A 23,138-nucleotide genomic window follows, 5' to 3' on the forward strand; every position below is an offset into this window, starting at 1 on the left:
AGGGGGAGACCCACTGCCAGTGTGGGCAGAGGCTGGGGCAGACGGACGCAGGGACAGAAAGACAGGGCTGGTGGGAGCCAGCACGTGGAGGCACCGGGCTGTGCGGTGGCACAAGCAGAGAGGAAGGGGGCTGGCGTCTGGGGTCACAGAGGACAGCCCCAGGCCCTACCCTTGGGGTCTCCAGTCTGGAAGAAATGAGGAATAGGAGACCGGGGCCCTGTCATCAGAACCCCCAATTTGGGGAGACAGAGGAGCAGGGGAAAACCTAGGCCTGGTCCTCAGGAGTCCCCAGGCTTCTGGAGGAGACGAGACTCACCATGGGGAAGGGTGAAGAGCAGTCCAGGCAGGGGTGTGGGGCTTACCCTCTCCAAATGGCCACAAGGCAGGGGGTGGACAAGCCTATATTGGAGCAGTGACCACAGCATGTTGTGAAATGTCTGTCAGGCCCACTGAACATACGGCTGGTTAAGAGCCTCTGCGCACACACACAGGAGGCGGCTGTCTGCGCAGGCGATAGAGCGAGCCAAGGCCAGAGGGGACGGGTAGTGAAGAGGTGCTGGGCAGGCAGGAGAGAGCTTCCTGAAGGGTGAGAGGGAGGGTGGAGTCACCTGCGAGAAGGAGGAAAGCCATGGACACTGGCTGAGGGGTTCTGGGTGGCTGTCCTGGACAATTGGGTAGCTGGCAGGGCTTGCCTGCCCAGGCTGTGTCCAGGGAGGGCCTGGGGCAGGAGGTTGGCACATCTTCTGAGCACCCAGTTGGCAGATGGAATGGGAGGCCCCTGCCCCACAGCTACCCAGGCCCCAGGACGAGCAGGGTGAGTTCCTGAGCACAGTCAAGTGGGAGAGTGGCCAGAGGGCAAAAAATGAGATTGGGGTGTGGAGTAGCCTTGGATCTGTGCTCCCTAAGGGCAGAGGGAGCCCAGCAAAGGCAGAGGGCTCAGGTTAGGGCTCGCGATCCGGTTGTGGTGGGTCCCACAGAACAAAAGGCAGGTCAGGATCTGCAGACTGGGCAGAGCGTTCCGGAAGGCACCCATGGCTTCTGGGCTTGGCCTTAGGTTCTGCTCACCATCAGGCGCTGTCCTTCCTGTGGTTGCAGAAGAGGTTCAGACCTGTGCTGTCTCCCCACAACCCCCTCAGAGACCAAAGGGAGGGGCTCAGTCCCTAGGCGGCCTGGCCAGGGTCCAGGCTGGGCGGGAGGTGAAAGGAGGGGCTCCTTGGGTGATAGTGTGCGTGGAGACACAAGTCCAGGCCGCTTTCTATCACCCCAAGTGGCTGAAGAGGGTGCTAACGCTGGGGTGAGGGCTGCTAGGGGCAGAGAGGGAAGGAGGGTGTGCTAAGTGCCCTTACAGCCTGGAGCCCTCAGCGCCTCCAGGAGAGGGAGGACAGGACCACTGAGGCCCCCCTGCCAAGGGGCTTAGGAGGGCCTGGGGCCCTGGCAGCTCCTCCTGGAGGCTTCCCTCACCCAGCTCATCCTGCAGCTTCTTGGGAAGTGAGTCCCCAGGGCAGGCTGGAGGGAGTCTGTAAAGAGTTCTGGGGAAGCCCAGCTACACCCCACCACCTGCCACTTTGGGGAACATAGCTGAGGCCGGGCAAAGGGGACTGTCAGTGCTTCCTGCCCTGTCCCAAGATTGGACAGTTAGCCTGTGGAGCAGGAAACCGAGGCTCACAGCACAGAGAGGCCTTGCTCAAGGTAAAGCAGATGGAAGTGGATGCGGGAATCCAGCTTTCCTGGCACTGGCCATGCTGCCCCCATCCCCACACCTCCAGGCCTCAGGGTCTGGAGAATGATGTTTCCAGGAGCAATTCATTCATGTTTTCAATAAACACTATTGAGTATCTATGTGTAAGCGCTATTGCAGGCATTGGGGTTCTCAGGGAACAAAACAGACAACCTGCCCGCATCGAGGAAGGAGAGTGACTAAGTAAGCCAATTTTATATCATGGCAGAAGGTGATGTGTACCATGAAGAAAAAGGAAATAGAGAAGGGGTTAGAAGGGCCCAGACACAGCGGGAGGGGGAGGTATAGATCTTAACTTTAAATAGGCTGACCAGGATGGGCCCACTGAGGCACCATCTGAGCAGATTTGAAGGAAACTGGGATGAGCTGGGCAGACAGCTGCAGAACATTCCAAGCAGAGGTTGGAATGGCAGTGCCAAGGTCCTGTGGTCAGTGTGTGCCTGGCACACTTGAGCTACTATGGAGTAAGTAGGAAAGGCAAGTACAAAAGATGAGAGGCCAGATGCATGGGGCAGAAGGGGAGCAGCCTTTGGAAAACAGGGGCTTTTATTTAGAATGAAATGGGGAGACATTGCAGGGCTTTGAATAGAAGAGTGACATGAACTGACTGTGTGGTGGCTGGGGGGGAGGGGGGCTGGAAGCAGGGAGAAGAATTGGAACGCCATGGCAGTAATCCAGGGGAGAGATGATGGTGACCTGGCCAGGATGGTGGCAGTGGAAGTCGTGAGAAATAGCTGAACTTCTGATGTATTTGAAGACGGAGCCAACAGGAAATCCTGATGGGTTAGATGGAGGGTGTGAGAGATAGAGAGGAGGCACGGATGACGCCAAGGCTTGTGGCCTGAGCAGCTGGAAGGATGGAGTTGCCATCATCCGAGATGGGGGACTACGGGTGGGGCAGATAGGGCAAACTTTGGAAAGAACCGAGGGCAGGGCTGGTCTGCTGGAAGGAGGCAGGCAGGAGGCGGTTCCTGAGAGAGTCCCCTCTGCCTCTCCAGGAATGGGGACCCACAGCCTGGCATCCTCGAGGGGTGAGTGGGGGTAGCACAGAAACCGATCCTAGAGTCTTCCTCCTCCCAGCCCCTCTGCCCAGCCTGCTCCCACCCAGTGCTTCCAAGCTTGGGAGGAAGCAGTGGGCGTCAGGCCCTGCCCGCCGCTCTCCCCACCCCCAGGCTGCCCTGAGTGCCAAGGTGCTATTAATGGTGGTTGCAGGCGAAGTCAGGCAGGAGGCCATCTCCAACCTGTGATGCCAGGCCAGCACTGAAGTAAGAGGGACTGGGTGCCCATGGAGCTTTAGAAGGATAAAACCCATGGGGTAGAAATGCCATGGTCGGGGGGCAGAGCAGAGGGAGGACAGAGCTGAGGCTCCCATGGCCCCAGAATCTCCACCTGGGCCTCCCTTCTCTGAAGATGTCAGAATGTTGCGTAGTCCAGCTTTGGGGAAATACCCCAAGATAGTCTGTCTACTCACACCCAACCCAGGACTGTCCTTCCTTCCCCCAAAGAAGCCTCTTTGGGGGAGGGAAGAGGCAGGTCAAGAGTTTGACTTAAAGGAAAACACATGGGGACCAAAAGCCCAGGCTTTGTGCCCCTGCTCCTCCATGCCATCAGGCAGCTTTGGGGGCTGTCAGTACAGGTCTAAAGGCAGAACGTACTTGGGCTCCCCCGCAGCCTCTTGGGCCCCAGGATGCCTCCCCCTGCCTGTGAAGACAGTGCAGCTGGGAATAATAAAGCCTGGATACAGGAAGACCTGCTGGCTCTCACACCCAGACCTCTTTCAGGTGGGCCACGGCCTTTCCACTTGTCTCTGAGCTATCCCCGGACCCCCACTTCGTCTCCCACAGGTCTCACTGATCAGCCTGGTGGCCACCACCCTGGGCTTTGCAGAGATGGGCCCCATCAAGTCGCTGAGGACGTTGCGTGCGCTCCGACCCCTACGAGCCCTGTCACGATTTGAGGGCATGAGGGTAAGAGGGGTGGTTGCCTTCCCGCCAGGCACTGGGAGGTGGGTCCACTGAGGGGCCCCTCGGGCTCATTGCTGACCAAGCAGTCCAGCTTGAAGCTGGGACCGTGTCCCCTGACTTAGTAGGAACATGGGGGAGGCACCACTGGGCTTGGGGGCACCCAGAGTGTGGAGAGCTGTGAGAACCTTCCCCCAGGCCTGTCACCTGCAGCCTCACTGGACAACGGAGAGGAAGCAAAGCCCGGGGCACAGGTGTCTTGCCTGCAGCCCCGCCCCGACTGGCTCTGCAGCCCCCCAGCTTCTGCTCTCCTGTGGGGCCTCATCTCTGTGTGGGCCCCCACTCTGTGTGCCCGCCTGCATCCCCTGCCTCCTGGCAGACACAGGACACCTTCCCTCTGTGATGGGCAGCAGGGCTGTGATAGAGAGGGTGAAGGAAGCAGGAAGGAGCACCTGTATTCTCACCGACAGATGTCCGTTTGCATTTGCGCTTAGTAAACTCTTTTGCATCCTATTTTCTAAGTGTAGAGATGTAGGCATCTTTCAAGTCACCAAGTTTTACCAAAGAATGTGCACATAGAAGGCAAATTTAAAAGCCCACTAGGAAAAAGCACTACCCATAATACATAGCAGAAAACAAACGTGTGTGTGTGTGTGTGTGTGTGTGTGTACACTTTTGTTTACAAAATGTGCACAGTCTGTTGTGGCTTCGGCAGACACATCTGTGTGTGTCTCACTGACCCAGGAGGCACCATCACACGGCCTCCATTTGGTTGATGGTTCTGAACTTTGCCCACACCCCGGATTCATAGAGAAATAAATCGCTTACTCACAAGGGAATAATCCGACCTAAGTTAAACGTCTCTTTGGGAGCAAGGACATTTGATTCCAGAGAGACGTGGGTGACATGCTAGATGCCAGGAATGCCTCTGCTGTGGCTGTCGGCCACCGAGCTGGCCAAGAGCAAACCTGAGAGTTGGGTTTCCCACCTTGTTCTCGGGTTCACCATGTCTGCCAGGAAAGCGGGGGCCTCCTCTTGCTCGTGTGTGTCAGCATTACCCGTCTTGGCCCCATACCCACCACACACCCCCACACCAGTTTCACTTCCAGCCTGTGTGGCCAGCATGACAGCTGGGGACTTGGTGAGTGGAGTCGGGCACCCCATATGCCTTTGCCCAGGAAGCCTCTCCTGGGGACTGAGTTTAGATAAAGAGCATGAGGCAGTGGCTCCATGGGGCTCAGAGGGCCACTCCCTGGGGAGGGCAGAGACACAGGGAGCCCTCACACACCTGCCCTCCCATCCCTGCTCCCATCGCACTGGAGAACTGTCAGACACCTTCCAGATATACCACACAGAGGTCCCTGGACACACTTTAAGGGAGAACACCCCCAACCGGTAACAGCAACCTCAAAATAATCTGAAAGCTGAGGTCAAAGAATATATCCCCAGAGGCCCCTTTCCATCATTCTCTGGCATACTCAATGACAGAGACCCTGTTAAAAATTAAGTTTGAAGGTCATGGATTCAGGCAAGGCCAGGAAGAGAGAGGCAGGTGTTCTGGAGTCGCGTCAGACTTCAGGGTGCAAAGAGAAAGATGTGTGTGTTCTCTCACTCTCACTCTGCACCAGGGCTTCCAGCCATGGGTTGCCGGCCCTTCCTTGGAGACAAGAAGTGTTCCGCACCCCTCCCCCTGGGGGCCCACAGGGAGCTCAGTAGGTGGGAGGGGACCCTGAAAAGGGCATATGCTCTGCGCACCCCTGGGCGCTGAGTCTCTTCTCTGCCTACTTGAGGTTGTGGTCAATGCCTTGGTGGGCGCCATCCCCTCCATCATGAACGTCCTCCTCGTCTGCCTCATCTTCTGGCTCATCTTCAGCATCATGGGCGTGAACCTCTTCGCGGGGAAGTTTGGCAGGTGCATCAACCAGACAGAGGGGGACCTGCCTTTGGACTACACCATCGTGAACAACAAGAGTGACTGTGAATCTTTCAACGTGACTGGAGAATTGTACTGGACCAAGGTGAAAGTCAACTTTGACAACGTGGGGGCCGGATACCTGGCCCTTCTGCAGGTGGTAAGTCTTGGGGAAGAGCAACTTCCTTCCTCCCACTAATTGTCCAGCAACCGGCGTCTTCATCCATGGTACGGGCACGAGGGGTCCAGTAGGGCCACTCTGGTTCTTCACAATAGGGTCACATTGCCCAAAGAAGGCTCGAGGTTCTCCAGAGACTTCTTGGCTCCTTGGGAAGCCCCTGAATCTTCCATTCTAGAGCAGATGTCACCTTCTCCAAGGTGCAGGCATGGGGTTTAGCACTGCAGCGGAACCAACTTCCCAGCCAGTAGTCAAGTTGACCTCCTCGTGCTATCAGTTTGGTCGTGTGATGGCACAGGTTAAAAATGAAAGGCCACAGACACCTAAGGATGGAAGTATTAGCAAAGTTATGACTCTGGCCACCCCTCTGTTACGAAAGGTAGTGGTAGCTCCTGCATTGTTTAAAAGAATATATTTACTTCCACCTCTGATGTGTAAGATGTGTGATGTTTAAACACATGTGGCCCTACTCCATCTTTCCCAAGTTTTCATTGATTTGTGAGGACGATGGCTTCAGTAATTATAACACATGCCATAAAAATCACCTACAGATAGCCTTGACAGCAAAAATGCAAACAGAACCATAATGCATGGAGCTGTGCCTTGCTTTTCTTGCTATCCCAATCTCAAGCCCAGACACCGACCTGTCTCTAGAACTCAAAGCAGAGGAAAACTCAGTGGGACTCCCATCCGAAAACTTACTGCACATCCACTCATACCTCTACCCACCTCTTAAATCCCAATAGTAGCTTTCTCCAAAGACTCCCCTGAAATACCTGTGGAGAACAGGATTAAAGCCAAAACCAGAGAGCCTGCTGTTATGTGACAGTCCCTCTGAATATCATAACTTGGAAGGAAAGACCCTTTTTCCGTAGACAGAACTGCCTGCCTTTCCAGACAGAACCATATAATACCTGGAAAGAATTCAGTCACGGGCATCTCGTAACCTTGGGTGGTCCCCAGCAGTTTCCAAAGCATTTGCAGACCTCTCTGGACAGGTGAGGGCCTCGTTCACAAAGAGCTGAAATAGTTTGCCTTCTGTGGGGCAGCCTCAGTTTCCCCATCTGCCCTGCCGGCCTCATAAAAACTTTCAGACATAGAGAATTTATGTGGTCGAGATTGTACCTTGAAAGGAGGCTCGGGGCGGGATTGGATTTTGCCAGGGACACAAGTGAGACCCACTGGGCAGTTGGATCTCACCACCAAGCCTATCTCTTCATACCGTGTTTCCCAGAAAATAAGACCTACTCCGAAAATAAGCCCCAGTTAAGATCGTCAGCCAGATGGATGTGTTTGGTACGTTATGACGATATTCCAGAAGAAGATGACATGACTGTATTTGAATAAATATAGATTGTACATGAAAAAATAAGACATCCCCTGAAAATACACCCTAATGCGTCTTTTGGAGCAAAAATTAATATAAGACCCGGTCTTATTTTCGGGGAAATACGGTAGCAGCCCAGCCCGGGGCTGCCAGTGCAGCCAGCTCCCCGGCCCCGTCTCAGGTGGCCTCTTTCTGTACTGCCTTGCCATACTGTGCTTGTGTGGGCTCACAAGAGCTAATGGTTACATTTTCAGATATTTTGCAGGGCATTAGTAAAAATTAAATTTTATAAACTTGTAATTAAGTAAATGATATGAAAACTCATCATTACTGGTTAGTATCATCTATGCTCTTGAGATTATTGTATCTGTTGTACAGTGGAAATGCTATAAAGCTACGCTCCTGTGCATCTATCTCTTCCCAAGTCTGTGTTCAGTAACAGCACGCTGGCAAGTTGACATTAGCCGTGGTGGGAGGAATTACACAGGGAAATTGGCAAACTCAAGAATTAGGGCTGTTTTTTCTTTTTGAAAAGTCATTTGTTTGCCATTTGCCCACACACCACTGGCAAAAGTACAAGGGAAGGTTGGGATTCTTCAGGGACTTCCTCTGAAAGGCTGTGGAGCAGAAGCCACAAGGTTCTCTGAGGTGCATGACGAAGGGGACCAGGTCAGCCCTGGGGTCCACCTTAAGCCAACACAGAGAGCCCAAGCCCCACGTCGCTGTCCATGACACCCGCTGTAGGACTCGCTGTTGTTTTAGAATCTGAAATGAATGCGGATCTGAGAGGCAGACCTCCCTCAGCACTCACAAGTCTCTCGGCCAACATCACAAAGCTTATTTCCCCCACTGTGCGGTCTTCTTAGGGTGTCCACTCAGCAGGACCCCCCCCCACTCCCAGCGCTGAACAAGAAGGCCTTTCCCTGCCTGCCCAGCCATTTTGGACACTGATGAAGGGGTGGGGGGCTAGCTTCTTGCAGGAGGCTACTTCCTGCCCTCACCGGTCCACACAGGGGCTGTAAGAAGCTCAATCAATGCAGAGTTAAATGATTTTCTTACTCTTCTCTCTTCCTTCCAGGCAACCTTTAAAGGCTGGATGGACATAATGTATGCGGCCGTGGACTCCAGGGGGGTAGGTTACCACACTGTCCCCCCCCCCCGCCACCAAATGAGGCACCTGGGGCTCCCAAACACTTGGCCACTGGAGAGTCAATGTCTGCATCTGAAAGCTCACCCCATAAGGGCCCGATCTCTTGTGTCAACCTGGAGTCGAGCCTCTCTGGAATGCCCAGGCCTGGCTCTCGGGCAAGGTTGCGTGATCTCCCAAGGAGTCCCCAAATTCTCAAATAGCTTTCAGATTCAATTCACTGTAATTTATTTGAAACTTTAAAGTCTTACCCCAGGGCTAAAAGCCACAGAGATTCAAATCAGGCTTCTTCTCTATCCCTGCGCCTCACCCACCCAATCACACTGACAGTTCGTTGAAGACTGAGATGCCCCATGTTCTCAAATCTCCCGGTGGCCCAGAGGCAGAATCCGTGCAGTGACGCTGTGTCAGCCCTGAGCCCTGCATGCCTGCTCTCCTCACCTGCCACCCCCACCCCTGCTTGGCCCTGCTCTGTACTCACACACCTGTGCTGATGACCTTCCTCTGGACACACCCTTTTTCCCAGAGAGGACACCCCCGGCAGCTCGCGCCCATTCCTGCCTGTCTGATGCCGCATCTGGTTTCTCCCCCTTTAGTATGAAGAGCAGCCCCAGTGGGAATACAACCTCTACATGTACATCTACTTCGTCGTGTTCATTATTTTCGGGTCTTTCTTCACCCTGAACCTTTTCATCGGTGTCATCATTGACAACTTCAACCAACAGAAGAAAAAGATACGTAGAACGCAAGCTCACCCTGGGCTGGCAGGGCTGAGGGCCAGGGGACTGAGGAGCCATTCTGGCTCCTGGCCCCCTTTGGGCTTTCTGTTGGGGATGGTCCTCTGCTGGCTCCTACTGGAGTGGGGTGGGAGAGGGGTGTGTCCGTGATGTAGCAAGCCTAGGCCTGCAAGAGTGTACCAAGGGGAGCCATCCTGCCTTAGTCTACCTGAGAGATGAGGCTCCTTAGAGAAGCTGGGTGATGGTGGGGATCCTCCACCTGGTCCATGATCAGGGACAGTGGGTGGAGCCTGTGCAGAGGCCAGGGTCTTCCCGGAACTCTGTCACAGCGGCCATGACTGGTTTGCAGGCAAACCAAGTGGTCAGGAAGAACCTGCAGCCTGGCTGCATTGTGCAAGGGAGAAGGTAGGGGGTGGGTGTAGCATTTTCAGGTCACAAAGCCAGAGAGAGCTCAAGGTCAATAGGGACAGGGACTCTGCAAAAGAAGGTTTGGGGAATAATCTCTGGTGCAGGATAGGGACATACTTTATGTACCAGGAGAAGAAGCAAGGAATAGGGCCACCCTGGCACCTTCATTAATGAGGCAAGATCCCTGTGCCCTCCATGCTGGAGCCTCTGAGAACCCCAAAATGAGTCTGGTGCCTGTCTCCCTGCACTTAGGGGGCCAGGACATCTTCATGACGGAGGAGCAGAAGAAGTACTACAACGCCATGAAGAAGCTGGGCTCCAAGAAGCCCCAGAAGCCCATCCCCCGGCCCCTGGTGAGCCAGGCTTCTAATTTGGCAAGAGTAGAGAGGATCTGCTAGGTGCGGGGGCAGCTGAGAAGCCCCCATGCCACACGACTTACTCTCAGGGCCTCTTCACGGTCCTTCCACCCAGCCTGGGGCCCTTGGCCAGTCCAGGGAAGGAGGGGCATTCTCAGGTGTCTGACCATACACTAAGGTCTCAGTCTCGTGGAGACAGTGAGGAAGCACAAGAAGGCTGTGACAACCAGGGGACACTCCCGTCCCAAAGGAAGCCTTCTGCCTCTGAGTGAACCCCCTAGTCCCCTTCAAGGGTGCAGGCTTTCCCCGTGGAGAGCAGGGCAGCCATCACAGCCCCCACTCCCATGCCTGCAACCCCCTGAACAATAGAGGCCCCTAGTGGGTGGGGCCGAGAGGGGTGCTGGGTCCTCTGCCAGGTTGACTCCCTTGCCTCATCAAGCCATTCTCTAAAAAATGTGTGTGTGTGTGTGTGTGTGTGTGTGTGTGTATTGGAGCTTGGGCAGGGGTAGGCAGGGAGGTGGGGGAGGACTCAAAGTAATTAGGTGACAAAATCTAAATCACTAGCTAGTAAGTGGTAGCCCCCGTTTTTTAAATCCAATTCATCAGTTTCATCTGATTCTTCCTGTTCACTGTTCTCTGTTCTAGGTTAGTTGTGTGTGTGCGTGTATAACTATATGTGAAAGAGTGTGTATGTTTTCACTTATTTATAATCTCTCTTCCCCAAAATAATCTGGGGTGGCTTACAATTAAAGACACATACAAATATAGTTAACAGAATAAATAAAATCAATTCCTTAAAAAGAGGAGAGAAAATTTATTAACCTGAGAGCTGATACAATTACTAGCTAAACTTCAAATTTGACCTTGAGCCTTCAGACAGTGAGAACAAAAAGAGGACAATGAGCAATGTGCTAAGGAAACTCAGAGGAGACATCCCTTCCTGAAGATCCATCAGAGAAGGCCTCAAGAAAGAGGGGGCCTCAGGATTGGGCCTTGAAGCCCAGGGAGCATTTCAGCAGGAGAGCCAGGCTATTTCAGCCTCCTGACTTCTTCCTGTCACAGTGACAGCCTGGTGGGGCGTTGGCCTCACCAGAGGGTGGACGAGGAGGGTTGGTGATCTGGGCCCAGAGGCAGCAACAGGGGGCCTGTTAGTCTGCTGCTGTCCCTGCTGAGTGCATCTTCTGCCCCTCCTTTCAGAACAAGTACCAAGGCTTCATATTCGACATTGTGACCAAGCAGGCCTTCGATGTCACTATCATGTTTCTCATCTGCTTGAATATGGTGACCATGATGGTGGAGACAGATGACCAGAGCCCTGAGAAGGTCAACATCTTGGCCAAGATCAACCTGCTCTTCGTAGCCATCTTCACGGGAGAGTGTATCATCAAGATGGCGGCCCTGCGCCACTATTACTTCACCAACAGCTGGAACATTTTTGACTTCGTGGTTGTCATCCTCTCCATTGTGGGTGGGTATACAAGTTGTCTGGACAGAGAAGCCCTCCCCTGGCCCGGTCTCTCCTCCAGCCCTGGGTCTGTACTTAATGCCAAGTACACTAGGCTCCTTCATTCTTTTCTCTCTGCATTTCTCACCTCTCCCCCATCACACACACTCAAACTCTTGACCCTGCCCCCACAGAACTCTGACTTGGGGTAACTGACTTTCACCTTTCTGCTGTATACAGCCCCTGCCTTTGGTGAATTCTGAGGGAAATGCAGGGGCTGAGGCAGGGGCCACTCTGGCCACAGTGATGGGCAGATGATTAGAAGCTACAAGTAAGGTCAGGAAATACTGTGGAAGGTCCCAGGCAGTGGGGAGGGTGAGAACGTGCCTAGTGGGACTAGAGAGAAGCTTTAGAGAATGCAGGATGTCAGCAGCAGGAATGGAGCTATGGAGGGCCAGTCTTAGAGGCTTTGGGAGGTACAGCATGTATCTCGGAACACCTACTGGTCCCGGTGCTTGACCGTAACAGACAGGCGTAGTTAACAGGTCAACTTGGAGCCAGAGTGTCTGAGTCAAATCCCAGCTTCTCACTGACTAGGTGGCAACTTGGGTAAGTTACCTCACCTCCCAGTTTCCTCTTCTGGAAAATGAGGATGATGGTATCAGCTTACTTCCTAGGGTGACTGGAAGGGCTTAATGGATGATATAAAGCGCTTGGCCCAGTGCCTGAATGACAGTAAACACTGGACACATGTTAGCCAGTGACATCATTATTATATGAGGTGTCTGGAAATGTCACTTAGGCCAATACGAGGCAAGTTAATTTCACTCTTTCTCCAATAACATATCCCTGCTCCTTAAAACTCTAAAAGAGTGGTCGATAGAGACCCAGGGCTAGGAAAGCCCTAGAAGCTAGCAGAGTTGGGAGGGTGATAGGAACCATCTCAGAGAGGCTGAGATGCAGCAGGCGTGGTGTGGCGTGGCGTGGCGTGCCCTAGCACAGAGTGCTGACTTCTGGGCCAGTGCTTCTTGCACTTCAGTGTACCCATGAATCACCTGGGCTTGTTAACAAGCAGTGGGTCTGGGGATGGCGCTGATTTTCTACATTTCTGGTAAGTGCTTAGGAGATCCCAAGGCTGCTGGTCCTCAGACCACACTTTGAGGAGCTCAAAGGCCTGAGTTCTGTTTCAAGCTAGGCCACGAAGATGCTGAGCAAGTCCCCTCAGGCCTCGGAACCCATGACCTAGAAGAGGGGCCTAATACAGCTCTGTTGTGCAGGTATTCCCAGAAGACTAAGGAACAAAAGGGCTGAGAAGGTACTTTTTGCAAAGGATGTAGGCACTGTGGGTCCTCATTTTCTGGATCATACGCAGAAATGGAGATTCGGAGAGGTGGGTGGCGGGGCGAGCAGGGTCCTTGCAGTTAACCCATTCCTCCTGGAAGGGCCTCCTGTCCCTGGCTCCTGGCTGTACCGAGACCTCACCCAGGGAAGCTGGGCTGGAGGGAGGACAGAGGTGTCACAGTGGCCACAGTCTCTGTTGTCTCCCACAGGGACTGTGCTCTCGGACATCATCCAGAAGTATTTCTTCTCCCCCACGCTCTTCCGAGTCATCCGGCTGGCCCGGATTGGCCGCATCCTCAGGCTGATCCGAGGGGCCAAGGGCATCCGCACCCTGCTTTTTGCCCTCATGATGTCCCTGCCTGCCCTCTTCAACATCGGCCTGCTGCTCTTCCTCGTCATGTTCATCTACTCCATCTTCGGCATGGCCAACTTTGCGTACGTCAAATGGGAGGCTGGCATCGACGACATGTTCAACTTCCAGACCTTCGCCAACAGTATGCTGTGCCTCTTCCAGATCACCACCTCGGCCGGCTGGGACGGTCTCCTCAGCCCCATCCTCAACACGGGGCCCCCCTACTGCGACCCCAACCTGCCCAATAGCAATGGCTCCCGGGGGAACTGTGGGAGCCCAGCCGTGGGCATCCTCTTCTTCACCACCTACATCATCATCTCCTTCCTCATCGTGGTCAACATGTATATCGCCATCATCCTGGAGAACTTCAGCGTGGCCACAGAGGAGAGCACCGAGCCCCTGAGCGAGGACGACTTTGACATGTTCTATGAGATCTGGGAGAAGTTCGACCCAGAGGCCACCCAGTTCATTGAGTACTCGGTCCTGTCCGACTTCGCTGACGCGCTGTCCGAGCCGCTCCGACTCGCCAAACCCAACCAGATGAGCCTCATCAACATGGACCTGCCCATGGTGAGTGGGGACCGAATCCACTGCATGGACATCCTGTTTGCCTTCACCAAGAGGGTCCTGGGTGAGTCTGGGGAGATGGACGCCCTGAAGATCCAGATGGAGGAGAAGTTTATGGCGGCCAACCCGTCCAAGATCTCCTACGAGCCCATCACCACCACGCTCCGGCGCAAGCACGAGGAGGTGTCGGCCACTGTCATCCAGCGTGCCTTCCGCAGGCACCTGCTGCAGCGCTCCGTGAAGCATGCCTCCTTCCTGTTCCGCCAGCAGGCCGGTGGCAGTGGCCTCTCCGAAGAGGACGCCCCTGAGCAAGAGGGCCTCATCGCCTATATGATGAATGAGAACTTCTCCCAGCGCCTCGGCCCGCCCTCCAACTCATCCGTGTCCTCCACATACTTCCCACCTTCCTATGACAGCGTCACCAGAGCCACCAGCGACAACCTCCAGGTGCGGGCGTCTGACTACAGCCGCAGCGAAGATCTTGCGGACTTCCCCCCGTCCCCAGACAGGGACCGAGAGTCCATCGTGTGACCCTCGCCCCAGCTGGCCGGGATACACTGCAAGGCAGCCTGTTGGCTCATGGCAAACCCAAGTGCACCCACCAAGCAGCATCTGCTGGGCCTTCCTTGCGTTGGGCTTCGGGCGTGAGATGAGCCTCAGTCCTGTGGATCGACGAGGCAGAGTTCCGTGGTACCCGTGTGGTCGGCCGGAAGCACTTGGCCAAGCCAACTGCTCGGGGCAGCCTGTCCCTGAAGTCCCCACACATACCAAAGGCCTGGTCTGGTCAGACAACACCCCAGGGCTCGGAAAAGCAGCTCCATCCCAGTTGCTGAGGCGAAATATAAAACTGAGACTGTATGTTAATGTGAATGGGCTTTCATAAATTTATTATATTTGATATTTTTTTACTTGAGCAAAGAACTAACTTTTTTCCCACGGACGTGAGCAGCGATTCACACTGCCTCTTCTGAACTCTGAACAGGAGTGTCTGTGGAGCTGCTGGAACTCTGTTCTCAAAGCAAAAATGGAATCCAGTGTGGTTCCCGTAGGCCTTCGCTGCCCAGGGGCAGAAAAGGGTTTCCCCTGCCTCTTGGGCTAAGGTACCAGGAGGGCTGAACCCCTTTCCTTACACACACGTGTGCACACACTCACACACACAGTGGCCAGACACGGGCTCCCTTCAGGCGAGTGTCAGATAGCTACCCCTGCCCCAGCCTAAGGGACACAGGCCTGTCCTTCCAGCCCCCACAGGTAGGGTTCTTATCAGCAGGGGCTCACTCTGGCTTTCCATTGTCCCCAAGGTCCCTTTTTCCACCTGTGTTTTTATGCAGGCCATATTGGGGTCAGTTCTACAAAAATAAAAGGCTTCCTGAAGACTGTGGCCTGGGTCCCAGGGCTGGTTCTAGGCACTGAAGTTGGCTTTTCTTCCCAGAATTTGGCCTTCTGCAAGAGTATTAATGTAAAACTGAAGGGCCTGAGGGAGCCAGCCCCACTCGTGCCCTGCCCCACAAGCCAGAAAGAGTAGGCTGAACCCCGTGGGTTTGGGATTAAGAAGCTCAACAGCCCTCAGTCCATCTGAAGAAAGGACCCAGTTGTCATCACCGGGATCACTCTCTGGACCTTTCTGCCTCTCACCATGGAGGCAGGGGGATTCCTGTGTGGTCCCCAGCTTCTCTCCAGACGAAGCAGCATGGGAGTGGGGAGGGAAGCTTGGGTTCTGTGTAGGAGAGAGGCCTGGGGATGGTCAGGCCCAGTTCCCACGCCCTGGGAGGGGAATGAACCATGGGCCTCCTTGGGAAGAGAATATGGCCTTGGACCAACCCTTCCAGCTCAGCCTGGGGTCCTGGTGGCACTCGCACACAGGACCTTCTTGGGCAGTGTCCCCGCTGTCCCACAGGTCTTATGAGAAAGCCTTTTCAGGGAAAAAAAATACTTTTTTCTAGTCCAATTATCCCCCAGGGCCTCTTCAGCTACTGACAATCCTATTTAGCATATGCAAATCTTTTAATGTAGAGGACCGTCACCCTGAGAGTGACAGTGTTGGCTGGTGGAGCCTGAGCAGGCTCGAGCTCGGCTGCCCAATTCCAGCTCTCCAGCACAGCCGCCCTCCCCGAGGCGTGCAACCTCACTGGCCACCTCTGGGGCCGCCGGGAAGCCGGAAACTGGCTGCTCCTAACCTACCTCGCCAAGCTGTCGGAGGGCTGGACGTTCTGAGCTCACGGCAGTGCTGATGGCATTGCCAATGAGTAAAGTATTACATTTCTTCTTGTCACCCCAAGTTCCCGTGGTGGCAACCCCAGCCCCCACCCCACCCCTAGTGATTTCTCTTCTCCCATGTTCCCTTTGAGTCCAGTGTGGGATGTGGTTTTAACTATCCCAGTGACACTTCTCCGAGTGGAAATCTTATTTTTGTAGATCTCTGTGCTTTGCTTTCAAGACTTGGAGAGGTGCGTGCCCTCCCGGCACAGGCAAGAATGAGGTTTGGGAGGCAGCCAGGCTGCCAGCCCAGCTGGCCGGAAGGAGACTGTGGTTTTGTGTGTGTGGACAACCTGGGAGTCTTGAGACAGGTGTCCGAGGCTGGCTGGTGACAGCCGCCAGCGGCTGCGCATGGTGTGGTTGAGGGCAGGGACAGGCTGGACTCAACTCCTCAGCTTTTAGTGTGGCTCTCTGTCTCTCTCTCTCTTTCTTTTTTTTTTCCTAGAACTGCACAATGACCAGCAGGAGGGGAGAAGAGGGTAGGAAAAAGGAGGGAGGGACAAGCGTCAAGTGCCAGCTGTTGTCTGAACTAATTGAGCACTTCTCACCAAACTTCGTGTATAAATAAGATACATATTTTTAAAACAAACCAATAAACGGCTTCCATGACCTGGACTGGGCTCTGTTCTTGTGCTGAGATTTGACAAGGGCGGCGACCTCGCCCTGAGCACACCTGGATAGCAGTGGTGGTGTGGGGAAAGCGAGGTGAGATCCTAAGAACCACGCAGGACTTCCAGTTGTCGTCCCAGGAAAATGGCCAGGTCATGGACTGGCCCAGGAGAAGTGGGGTGTGGGCAGAGCAGTCGGCCCCCATGAGAGGACACCCAGGACCTGCCTTCCAGGACTCCCAGTGTGGGGCACTGCAAAGAGGGAGAGATTTTGGGTTCATACATGGGAAGGACTTGGAAAGGTGGGTGCAGGAAAGGGAAGCTGCCATGGAGAACAGGCAGATGGTGGCACCTGTGTGTCAAGCCAGGCCTGGACCTGTGACGTCTGACACTGGCTTCCTGGCCCTCATGCCTCAGTCACTGCACCTCACTGCTGCCCCACCGCCCCACCAAAAGCGCTCTGCCAGCCAGCAGGGACCTCCTTGTGGCTGGGTCCAGCACAGCCTTCTCAGTCCTCACCTTGCAGATCCGGTCCCGCCTGCAGCATTTAACTCAGCACACAGTAGCCCCTTCTGCAAATCGTCTCCTCCTTAGGCTTCTGTGGCGCCACCCTCTCCAGGGCTTCCTCCAGTCTCTTAGATTGCCTCCTTTGGGGGCACATCCTCTAGTGTTGGACTGAATGAATGATGAAGCCCTCTAGGCCCTGGCTCTCTTCTAGAAGGAGAGTGGGAAACACCCTTTCACCCCTTGCCATGCTTTAAAGAAGAGACTTGAATCTTTATCTGGAGCTTAAGCCTCTGCACTGAGCCCCAGGCCAGCCATCCAGCCGCCTACTTGGGACATCTTCAAACTTGCAAGCCCAGCACGTCTAACACTGAGCTCATCTGTCTCACCCACAAGCGGGTTGGTGAAGGCAGCCCCACAGATGCCATCTTCCACAGCACGCTTTCCCTCACCCACTCGCCCAGTCCACACCCTGTTGATGCTACCTTCTCTGTCTTTAAAACCCTACCACTTGGTTCCATCTTGCTGCTGCTTTCCTGGTTGAGGGCAGCATCTTGCCTCACGGCTTCCCTTGCTCTATCCTCATTCCATTCCAAACTACTCGGCTACCGGGGTACTTTAATCCAAGATCTTTGCCTCCTGGATAAAACCCTTCAGTGGCTTCCTGTTGCCTCAGGATCAAGGCAAACCCCTCCCAGGGCCTCCAGCCCTGCCAACCTCTGTGACGGCATCGCTCTCTAACCCCTCAAAGGCCAGGGCTCTTCCTCCTCTCAGCCTTGCCAACTCTTGTTCCCGCCTCCCGAGACACTCTTCTCCTTTCCCCTCAGCCTTCAGGCCTCATCTTACTGTCACCTCCTCTGCTGGCTCTCCCTGCCCCTGCCCCACCCCCTCCCCGTCACTTGCCCCTCCTCTTGGTACTTCCCTTGTCACAGCACTTCACACTCCTCATTGCAAACACCTGCAAAGCCCATGTGTAAACACATATGACCACCCCTAATGGCATCAAACCCAACCTTTATTTTTGTCTCTTCTCATCCCTCTCAGGTTTATTAGATGCAGATAATCTTCCCTGGGTTTGGATGAAAACCGGGCTGATCCTGCAGCTTTTCGCCTCAGTCTTGGGTAAAAGAACAGCCGTCTACAGCCTCTTTACCTTGTAAATACAGTCTCAGCCTCGTCCTGAGGGTGTCCAGTCCCACGAACAGTCAAACCGAAGGTGGCTGGGCAGCTCCTCCTCCCCAGCCCAGAGATGCACTGTTTCAGGTCCCCCCGGTCCCTTCCTTTGCCCATGGGCAGTTGTGTGTCCACCTCTAGCCTCTTCCTGCCAAGGCCTTCGACCCTCCAAGTGGCCCTGTCATGGCACACACCGGCCCTCTCTCAGCCTGCCACCTCTACTCCACAGAAAGCCCCAGCAGCAACACGCTCCACCGCCACCACCAGAAAAGCTGGCCCAAGACCCTCCCTCCAGGTCTGTCATACAGGGTGTCATGCGGGGTCTCTGGTCCCGCTCCCCACATAAGAACTCAGGATAGGGTGAGGCCAAAAAGGAACACCCACAGAGCCATAAATAGGGGAGTCATACCACTATAGTCTCCCTGGCGGCTGGGCTAGAGACATAGGAAGCAGGAGCCACACGATCTGCAACCTGCCGTCCACTTCTCTATCAACCAACCAACCCCATTTGCTAGCTGCAATCTGTGCTTGCGAGATCATCCACCATCTTCTTGCTAGGCCCCATTTTGCTGCTAGCATAACCTCAGCAGTTATATTAGTGGTCAATGGCTCACTGGTTACAGCTGACGGCCAACTAGCCACAGCTGATGGCCATCCAATCACAGTTGATGGCCATTTACTACCTGAACCAGCACCTTTCCACGTGAGGCCGAGAGCCTGGAAACTGCACTCCTGGCTCTGTCCCCACAAGGTCCCAGAGCCAGAGTCAGGCCCCCGTCACCTGTCTACTTGAGCTTTCTCAGGCCCAGCAAGACCCAGTCCTCCACATCTCCGATGTGTCAAAACTGTCCAAGAAGGTCTTGGAAGCCACTTCACCAGGCCTTGGTTAGAAGGTGACACCACCCTGCCCATAGGCTCTTTCCTTTCCCAAGGAAAGGCCACAGACAGAACAGTTCTCTTCAAAACAAACAAACAAACAAACAAATAAAAAACTCACAGTTTCCCTCGGCCCTCTGCTCCGCTGTACCCCTTTTTATATGTGACTGCAGGTCCCAATGTCTGGCACGTTTCCTATAGAAACGATCTGCATGAGGGCCTGGTGGTTTGGTATCCTGAAACCCTTGGTATTGGTCTCTTGGTCCAAACTGGGGAGGGGACAGTCCATTCGAACCTCCTGTGACACTTGTTTCATCATCTTCCCCTAACCAGACTGGAGCTCTTCAAAGGGCAGACCACATCCCAGGGTAGAGGGCTACGACCAGCTTTTTAAAAAAGAATATCAGAATTTAAAATAGCTGTGTGTCCTATGGGGTAAGGATGAGTGCTGTTTTGTGAAGCTATTGTTTCAGACACATATAAAGCTTGGGTGAATGCCTGTGGCTAGTGATAGGAAATATATTTCTTACTAGAAATCCCAGTGAAAAGAGTAAAAGCAACATGAAGACAGCGTCCGTGTCTTTGCTCGCCATTGCAGCTGGGACATAGCTCAGTAGCTGGCATAGGGCAGTAACTCAATAACTCTGTGTGGAGCCGGCCCAGTGGCTCAGGTGGTTGGAACGCCGTGCTCCTAATGCCGAAGGCCGCCGGGTCGATTCCCACATGGGCCAGTGAGATGCACCCTCTTCAGCTAAGACTGTGAACAACAGCTCTCCCTGGAGCTGGGCTGCCATGAGCAGCCGGAGATTGGCGTGAGCTGCCACGGGCTGCTGTGCTGCCATGTGCCGCCATGAGCGGCCGGTGGCCAGCGTGAGTGGCCGGCAGCATTGTGAGCAGCTGGCAGCCAGCAGCGGCTGACCGACGACTGGTGACCAACTCCTAGTTGTTTCTATACAACTAGACTGAGAAACAATGGCTTGAGCTGGAGAAGCTGGAGGTGGGGGGGGTGCAGGAAAAAGAGGGGGGAGGCAGAAAAAAGAGGGGGAGAGAATAATAACAAAAATAAAATAGAAATTAAAAAAAAGGGAAAAAAATTCTGTGCCTGATGCCGGCAAGAAGGAGGCTATGCCCACCATGAAGGGGTCAGGCCTTCTCTCTCACAAGCCCCCGGGCACGACCTCCACCACAGTCTGGGTCAGGGTCAGTGTGGCAGCTTCCTCATTGTTCTTGGAGCCAAGGGTTGGTTCTTGGAACCAAGGTTTGGAGTCTGGCCTTGGCTGGGATTCTTGCCTGGGATTCTACCCCTTGGGTCTTCCATGGCTGCTTGAGATGGGCTTTCGCCTGGCCTGGGATGTGGCGGGCTCCTCTGGAGGGAGGCTCCAGTGGGGCCTTGTGTTCACCGCAATGCAGCAGCTGTCACTGGCCGCTTTGGGGTGAGGCCGGGGTCCAGGCGGCGGGCAGCTCTGTGAGGGACGGACGCCGGCTCCTGTGTCAGCAGGAAGGCATGCAGCCCAGGGAGCTCAGTCCTTGGCAGGGAGAGAGATGCTCCTGGACAGACGTCAGCTGTCACCCTGGGGCCGCGGCATTGGCAGCTCCTCCGCCCACCAGCCCTGACAGCCACCAGACTCGAGACTCAGAGTGGAGCCTGGGAGGGCAGGAGGACAGGCGCTCCTACAGGCGGACATGACATGCGTAGCTGCCACAGGCCACCGCTGATGGGCTCAGGGAACCCAGGACTGGTGTCTCATGCCCCCAGCTGCTGCTTGAAGCCATCTGTGCTGGCACAGCACCCGCACCCCTCCAGGGCTCTGAGCCCACTGCATTGCACGTGGCCCTTGAAGCTGAGAGCTGGGCAAGGCCAGGCCAGCCAGTCCACTAACACCATGCTCTCCAGCCCCCACCCCAGTGCCTGGCACAGATTAGGAGCTGGGAGTGTTTGCAGAAGAGATAAGCCAGTTAAGTTCACTGTCCACTGCATTCACCTGAATCCTCTACTCCATCTGAATCATTCCTGTCCTCTAAGGTCCCTTCCCCTTTTTCCTACCTTCCACTCTTCTTTCTTCTGGAAGGTGGTCAGACACAGAGCCATTTGAGATCTTCACCTACATGGAGACACGTGCGGATCCACACATATGCCCCCTCAAGTCACAGTAATCGGGTCCGTGTTGGGGGGAGGGGCATGATCATGGGGAGATGCCTGAAATCCCAGGAATGAATTTCAGGCTTCCTGTCCCAGTCCCACATGGACCAGGGGCCCTCAGGACATTCCCAGGGACAGAGGCAGGAGACAGGACAGACAGGATTTCAGAAATGACACTCAAAGACTGGTAGCTGTCAAGGTTTGGGGAAGAGGGGTCCCTGTCAGAGGGACCCTGGGAGCCCTGCTGAGGATACCACTCCTCTGTGGGTGTCCAAGTCAGCCTGAATGGCCGAGGTGGGAGCCAGGCCAGCCTGAGCCCAGAACATGTAATGACCACCCTGACAAGCACTTCCTCCCATGCCAGCTCCCAGGGCTGGCATCCCCAGGCAGCTGCCAGGCACCTGCTGCCGGAGAGAAAAGCCGTGTCACCCCAGCCGCTGTGGAGAGATGGGCCAGCTCAGATTCCAGAAAGGCGTGCAAGTTGAAGCACAGTCCGCCTCCCCGGATGTGGGCTGACCGGCAGGCGGTACGTCCTGTCCAGCCCCACTACGTGCCGGTCTCTGTGGTGAGAGCCTTGGGAAACGAGTGCTGGGATTTCAGGTGTGACCAGCCAGGAGCCTCAGCTTGCCTCTAGTATTTGTCCTTGGGGACCATCTGAATCCTTCCTGTCCTCTGCCACTCACGCTCATTCAGGCTGCACCCTCACTTCCTGGAAGGCCGGGAACTAGGCTGCTTCTATGTTCGAGGCTGTGGGAGGAGCTGCAAGGATGGTGGAGGGTAGGGAGGCTTGACCAAGAAGAGAAGCTGGCTTAACAGAGATAATTGGGCCTCTTGTATCCTGTGTAAATCCATCACATTTATAGTCTCTCCAGACAGGAGACAACGAGGAAATGACAAAGCCAATAAGGCCAATAAATAGAGTGTAATGGAATAACCAGTATGTGCATCCATCCCCTGAGCCCCAGAGCCAGCAGGAAGGCTGAGCCCCTCCCTTCTGTCTCTGTCTGGACTCTGGCCACAGGCCCCAAGGGACAGTTAAAACCGGTCCACAGTCCCCTCAGGGATGCCCGGCTGAATTTCCAGCTGGTCAGGCCAAAAACCTTAGCGTCATCCCTGCTTTCTCTTCTCTCCCCCTGCCCCCCACCCCCGGCCACATCCAATCTGGCAAGAAATCCTGTTGGCTATGCTTCTGAAATACATCCCAAGTCCAGAGACTTCTCAGCACCTTTGCTGCCTCCATGCTAGTCTGAGCCACCATCGTCTCTTGCCTGAATTCTCGCAAAGGCCTCCTACCTGGTCCTGCCCCAGGCTGTGCGCAACACAGCAGCCAGCGGGTCTGCTGAAAGGCACGGCGGACATGTCACCGCTCTGCTCAAAACCCTCCACGGTCCCATGCCTGAGTGCAGCCTGAGCCCTCTGCGGCCCCAGGCCCCAGTGCCTGCCTGAGCCCCGTACAGCTCTGCCCCTTCACTCCCTCAGCCACACCGGCTCCTTACGGGTCCCTGCCCACACTGAGCACGCCCTGCCTTAGGACTTCAGCTCCTTACACCTGCCACACTCTCTCCCCAGAGAGCAGCAGGGCTCCCCTCCTTCCTCTTTCAAGTCTTTTCTCAAATGTCAACTTTGCGATGAGCATCCTACTTTCCACCCTCTCCAGCCCACTGTTTCTATACTTACAGCAGCTTCAGTGAGGTATAATTTACATACAATAAAATTCACCCTTTTAAAATGCACGGTTTGATGAGTTTTGACAAACGTCGAAGCAGTATAACCACCACCAAAATCAAGGTATCAAACCTTCGATCATGCCAAGAAGTTCCCTCACGCTCTTTATAGGGAACCCCGTCCCTGGCCCCAGTCCCTGCAACCACTGAGGCGTTTACCTGCTCCTATGGATTTGCTTTTTCTGGAGAATTCATGAAATAATGTGCATGCATGCTTTTGTTGTCTGGCTGCTGCCACTCAGCATAATGAATTGAGACTCATCCACATTGTTGTGTGTGTTGGTTCGTTCCTTTCATTGCTGAGTGGTATTCCCACTATGTGGATGTACCCCAGTTCATTTTCCATTCAGTAGTTGATGGACATTTGGGTTGTTCACATTTTTTTAAAA

The 23,138-nt window shown here is 54.6% G+C and overlaps 1 protein-coding gene across 4 annotated transcripts in view; it reads left to right on the forward strand.

Annotated features, from left to right (window-relative positions):
• SCN5A (sodium voltage-gated channel alpha subunit 5) overlaps window positions 1-16,312 on the forward strand; it is a 79,400-nt gene extending 63,088 nt beyond the window's left edge. The window contains exons 21-27 of one of the 4 annotated variants that reach the window (XM_033133105.1): window positions 3,583-3,705; window positions 5,490-5,771; window positions 8,195-8,248; window positions 8,860-8,997; window positions 9,657-9,761; window positions 10,962-11,232; window positions 12,759-14,960. In XM_033133105.1, coding sequence (XP_032988996.1) covers window positions 3,583-3,705; window positions 5,490-5,771; window positions 8,195-8,248; window positions 8,860-8,997; window positions 9,657-9,761; window positions 10,962-11,232; window positions 12,759-13,999 — 2,214 coding nt within the window. In that variant the 3' untranslated portion in view covers window positions 14,000-14,960. Of the gene's footprint in view, window positions 1-3,582; window positions 3,706-5,489; window positions 5,772-8,194; window positions 8,249-8,859; window positions 8,998-9,656; window positions 9,762-10,961; window positions 11,233-12,758 lie in introns of all 4 variants that reach the window. The other 3 variants (XM_033133104.1, XM_033133102.1, XM_033133106.1) reach the window with 3 other exon arrangements.
• Window positions 16,313-23,138: the final 6,826 nt, after the last annotated feature.

The sequence above is a fragment of the Rhinolophus ferrumequinum genome, chromosome 17 (assembly GCF_004115265.2).
Source record: "Rhinolophus ferrumequinum isolate MPI-CBG mRhiFer1 chromosome 17, mRhiFer1_v1.p, whole genome shotgun sequence".
Lineage (NCBI taxonomy): Eukaryota > Metazoa > Chordata > Mammalia > Chiroptera > Rhinolophidae > Rhinolophus > Rhinolophus ferrumequinum.